General features: G+C 39.0%; 1 protein-coding gene across 1 annotated transcript; it reads right to left on the bottom strand.

Annotated features, from left to right (window-relative positions):
* Window positions 1–303: 303 nt before the first annotated feature.
* Window positions 304–4,410, bottom strand: LOC104955007 (ankyrin repeat domain-containing protein 1-like). The gene is made up of 8 exons (XM_010782232.1): window positions 4,311–4,410; window positions 3,223–3,389; window positions 2,605–2,712; window positions 2,417–2,515; window positions 2,034–2,132; window positions 1,827–1,925; window positions 1,241–1,339; window positions 304–439 (listed from the first exon to the last, which is right to left on the bottom strand). The coding sequence occupies exons 1-8, from the start codon at window positions 4,408–4,410 to the stop codon at window positions 335–337; spliced, it is 876 nt and encodes a 291-aa protein (XP_010780534.1). The 3' UTR covers window positions 304–334.
* Window positions 4,411–5,136: the final 726 nt, after the last annotated feature.

Raw genomic sequence — 5,136 nt, 5'->3', positions numbered from 1 at the left:
TTTTCTTTAAGTTGTCAATAAATATGTCCTCGCCGACTTCTACTCAGCTTAAGAAGAAAAACATTGTCCAGCAACATTTGAATCTATCAGTGCTATCAATCACAGCATTAACAACATCCTGATTAGATTTGTGGTTTCCCACAATACCCGCTTTAGAGTGAGCTTTAGATTTATGACCTCTACCTGAGGGTGTTAATATCCGTCAGTCAACACCGGAGGCAGTTTGAAAGCGAACATTTGGCACAGCCTCGCCGGATTACCAGATATTAAAAGAAAGACTTGGGTGCTTCACGCCATCCGATCCACGGGTTGAATCTCATGTTGCATTTTGTTTTTAGGAACGTGTTACTGAATCAGGTTTCTCTTGGCTGAAGTTACACAGGAGGCTCTTGGCGCCGTTCTGCCATGAATTCAGAGTCTCCAGAGGGGTTTTTCCATCCTGCAGGAGAGAGGGAAACACTCATCAAACCTGGAAAACTGGAAGCATTTACATTGGATTTATTGTTGTCGATGAGTAAGGTCTTCAGCCCCATTGATGGCCTGTAAAGTGTGTTTCTGATTACATACGACGGCACTTTTATTTTACAATAAGCAGTATTTTATTGAACTGTACAACATTTGATTTATATATTTGTTCTGCTTTTCGGTCATTTTGTTCTTTTTTTGCATGTATATGGTTTACTTACACCTATCGGTCACTTGCAATATTATCTTGAACTATTTTATTTGTGTTTGTGTTTCTTTATGCATTTTTATTTATCGTTGTATGTCTAATATAAGCATATGGTCAAATAAAACTGATGGCCTTGCTGAATATCACATCATTTCACATTAAGAAATGATGTTTCAATTGCAGGCTGACATGCATTAAAACAAGTAGTTGGGAACGTTGTGTTTCCTAACCAAGCCGTACTGTGCACTCCAGAGCCTCAAAACTGCAGTTCCTTAAATGGCCACTTGAGGCTGTATTGAAAATCTCAAAAGACCCCCATGTGAAAATGATCAACTTTAGAGCAGAAATAAACATGTTTTCAGCTCCAACAATAAACAAGCTTTGGTCCCAAAGCAAATTTCACCCAGAAAGACAATTCAAACGGATTAAATATCTTACACTTACGCATTGTGATTTTTTGTGGTGGGTGACTATATGTGGCCTTCTGATGTCGAAATGTTACAATAAAATATAATTGAAATGTACATTTTGATCAGTGAAAGCATGGATGGGTTGTCGTGTACTTACAGAGTTCTTTGTGGTGAGACTGGCTCCGTACATCATCAGCAGCTTGATCATCTTGAATCTGTTTATTCTCACAGCGTCGTGCATGGCCGTGTCTCCGTCCTTTATTCAGGAAGCAGGAAATCAATGAGGGAGGATGTCTTCATTATGAGTTCACAAATAAGTATTTTCAGAAAGATGGACCTACTCGTGGTACGTCTATTTTATGAAATCTTGAAGGTTAATTCATAACAAATTAGCTTTTATGTGCACAAATTGCTTGTCCAGTAGATTGTCTCGTGGGATCAGCTTTATGTCTCGCTGCAGAAGATTAACATTTTACATATTTAATATTCCATTCCCACTTTCTAAATGTAAATAATATCCTGCTTTATATTGTGTCTAAAGCCCTTCAATAGAGTATTGTATTATTATTAGTATTCTAGTATTGTTTATTTCTACTCTTTCATTTCTACTTATGTGCAATGCCTTGTTTTGTTTTGTTGTTTTTTATGATGCTGCTTTGCAAACATTTCAACATTTTGGATCAATAAAGTATCTCTTATCTTTATCTTATCTTAAATGTAGAGCTCTGTGTTGGTTTCCTTACCCTGTCCTTGGCGTTGACGTCGGCTCCGCAGTGGATCAGATGCTCGGCGCACTCACAGTGTCCGGTCCGCACAGCGACATGGAGAGGAGTGCTGTTCAACTGAGGAGAGGACAGGCTTTCAGTTCTCTCCATTCATCCAACACACATAAATATACTGTGTGGATATAACTGGAGATAAATCAAAAAGCGCTGTTTGTGTGTGCTCACCTTGTCTCTGTAGGTGACCTTTGCCCCCTGGTCCATGAGGAGCTGCAGGGCCGGCAGGCTGCCTCCTCTGCAGGACCAGTGCACCGCTGTGGCCTCCAGCTGAAACACAAAACACACAGACTTATGAACATATAGGTTCATCTACTGGATTAAAAACAAGCCTCCAACCGACCAACCCACCAACCAATTAACCAAACAACCAACAAACAAACAAACAAATAACCAAATGACCGACCAACCAACCATTCACACTTAAAGTATTATCCTACAGAGCAGAACAGCTTACAGAGAAGAGATAACATCTGATCCTTTACAACAAACACTAAATGCTCTTTTTAGGTTTTACTAACACTGTATTCCTGCTGAGCTTTAAAATGTCTCACCTTGTCTTTTTTGTCGATTGTGGCTCCGGCCTCCAGGAGTCTCTTCATGACGTCCACGTGTCCTTTGAACGAGGCTTTGTGCAGCGCTGTCCTCTGGAACTGGACATTGGATACATGAAGAATATTAGATCAATGATAACAACGATTAACTAATTACTTATTATTGTTTTCTTCTGAGTGATGCTCACATGGTCGGCTGCATTGGGGTTTCCTCCGTCAGTCAGGTACTTCTCCACCAGCGGCATCTTGTTGTCACTGGCTGCAGTCAGAAACATGTTCTCATCCACCCAGGCTGGCTGGAAGGGTTTTAAAGAGCAGAAAAAAACATTTTAATGAAACATTTCCCTACATACATCAATCAATCAGTCAGTCAGTCGATCAACCGACCAACAAATCATTAAACCAACAAACCAACCAACAAATCATTAAACCAACCAACCAACCAATCAACCAAACATTCAACCAAACAACCAATCAACCAATCAACCAATCAACCAACAATCAACTTAACAACCAATCAATCAACAAACCAACCAAACATCAACTCAATCAATTGACCAAGCAACCAACAATCAACTTAACAACCAACCAATCAACAAACCAACCAACCAACCAAACATTCAACCAACCAAACATTCAACCAAACAATCAACAAACCAACCAAACATCAACTCAATCAATTGACCAAGCAACCAACCCACAATCAACCATCATACAAACTAACAAACCTACCAATCATTCAACCAACCAACCAACCAATCACCAACCTCATCATTAAAGCAGACTAATACACGATTTAATCTCACCAGGGTCTCTGGCACTGGCTGTGGTTTCTTATTGATCGGAGCCTTCCTCTCCCTCCTCCTCTTCTTCAGCTGCATGATGTTGAACAGATCGTCAACCGTCTCTAGTCTCAGCCGGCCGCTCTTATCCGTCTGACAGGGAACATACGGCTTCAGGGAAAAAAGAAAAACTACATTTAAAAAACAGCTTTGTACAAAAAGGTTAAGTACATGGAAATGATATATGCTTGAGACTTGAAAGTACATTTGGAAATATAAAAGACTTGAAAAACCCAAAGTACCACAACCTTCAATTAAAGTACTATTTTTTTGTATTTCCAATGCTCCATTATGATCCATGCATGTTTCTAGAACTAGTGCTCATGAATGGTCTGTTCAGATTGATAACTATCTGTCCAGAAGCTTTGCAGCATGTCTTTAACTAAGCTTGTGTGAAAACAGAGTCATGAAAGATTGATTATATGGATTATAAACATGTTTGCACCTTCAAACAGAGAAATACTGACGACTAGACGGAAACTAGATTTCTCTAACGAACCAACTCTTGACAACACCATGATCATGAGGGTTATCTTTACAGTGTAATCCATGGTATACTCGGTGTTATACAGTAAAATGCCAGCAGGTGGCAGCACCCAAGAGACCAGCTCAACTACAGAGGAGGAAGGTTCCTAACAGAGTGGAGGTCTCTGAGCTGCAGCCATGATTAGAGCTGTTGAGATTATAGATGATAGGAAAGGAGCTTCAATGCTTCCTTGGTTATCTTGTTAAGGACACTCTGGAGCATCCTTTAGGAGAGGAGATAATGTTGTCCCAAAATGTAACGTCACACAACGTTTGACCGTTCAAGGGAACAAACCATCTTTTTGTGACAAACTCAGATCATGATAGTTACGTTGCTTATTCAGCATGTTACAACTTGTGAACGATCAAATAACGTCTTACAGTGTTTACTGAGCGGTTTGGGGTTTATTTTTCAACATGTTTGGATGGTGATATGCACAGTGATCGATGTGTAGACCCATGCAGATATGAATATTAATCTTGGTAATGAAGAGTTTATTTTTCTACTGTTGTCCACGTTTATATACCTGCATAAAACCACACCATAAGAACACACAGCGTGACGTTTCTGTGGTTATTGGAGTCCACTGTTAAGTACTTCTTAATGACTGAGATCTTTTTGACCATTCGACCCTGTGTCAAGTTTCAAGGCTTTATCATCATGTGTACATTAGCTACAGTGTAGACATGGCAATGAAAAACTTAGTCACTTTCTACTTCTTACATGTTGAACTCAAATACCTGTACTTTCTACTTCTTACATGTTGAACTCAAATACCTGTACTTTCTACTTCTTACATGTTGAACACAAATACCTGTACTTTCTACTTCTTACATGTTGAACACAAATACCTGTACTTTCTACTTCTTACATGTTGAACCCAAATACCTGTACTTTCTACTTCTTACATTTTGAACACAAATACCTGTACTTTCTACTTCTTACATGTTGAACACAAATACCTGTACTTTCTACTTCTTACATGTTGAACTCAAATACCTGTACTTTCTACTTCTTACATGTTGAACCCAAATACCTGTACTTTCTACTTCTTACATGTTGAACTCAAATACCTGTACTTTCTACTTCTTACATGTTGAACTCAAATACCTGTACTTTCTACTTCTCTCATTTTCCAAACAGGCTGGTTCCTTTAGTCTGAATGTGTGTTTGGTGGCGTGATCATTATTATTTAGAGTCATTGCGTGCCTATTGATTTGAACACGATCCGTGTATCCATCATTTCCTGGTCTTCTCTAAAGAAGAGGGACCAATGAAAACGTTGTCATGTTGCTGTTGGTCACCATGGAAACATTCATTAGCTAACAATGACATTATTGTTCTATTAATAT

The sequence above is a fragment of the Notothenia coriiceps genome, unplaced genomic scaffold (assembly GCF_000735185.1).
Source record: "Notothenia coriiceps isolate Sejong01 unplaced genomic scaffold, NC01 NC01_scaffold00024419, whole genome shotgun sequence".
Lineage (NCBI taxonomy): Eukaryota > Metazoa > Chordata > Actinopteri > Perciformes > Nototheniidae > Notothenia > Notothenia coriiceps.
Note: the sequence above shows the minus strand (reverse complement) of the source record. Positions and strands in the feature narration are given on the sequence as shown.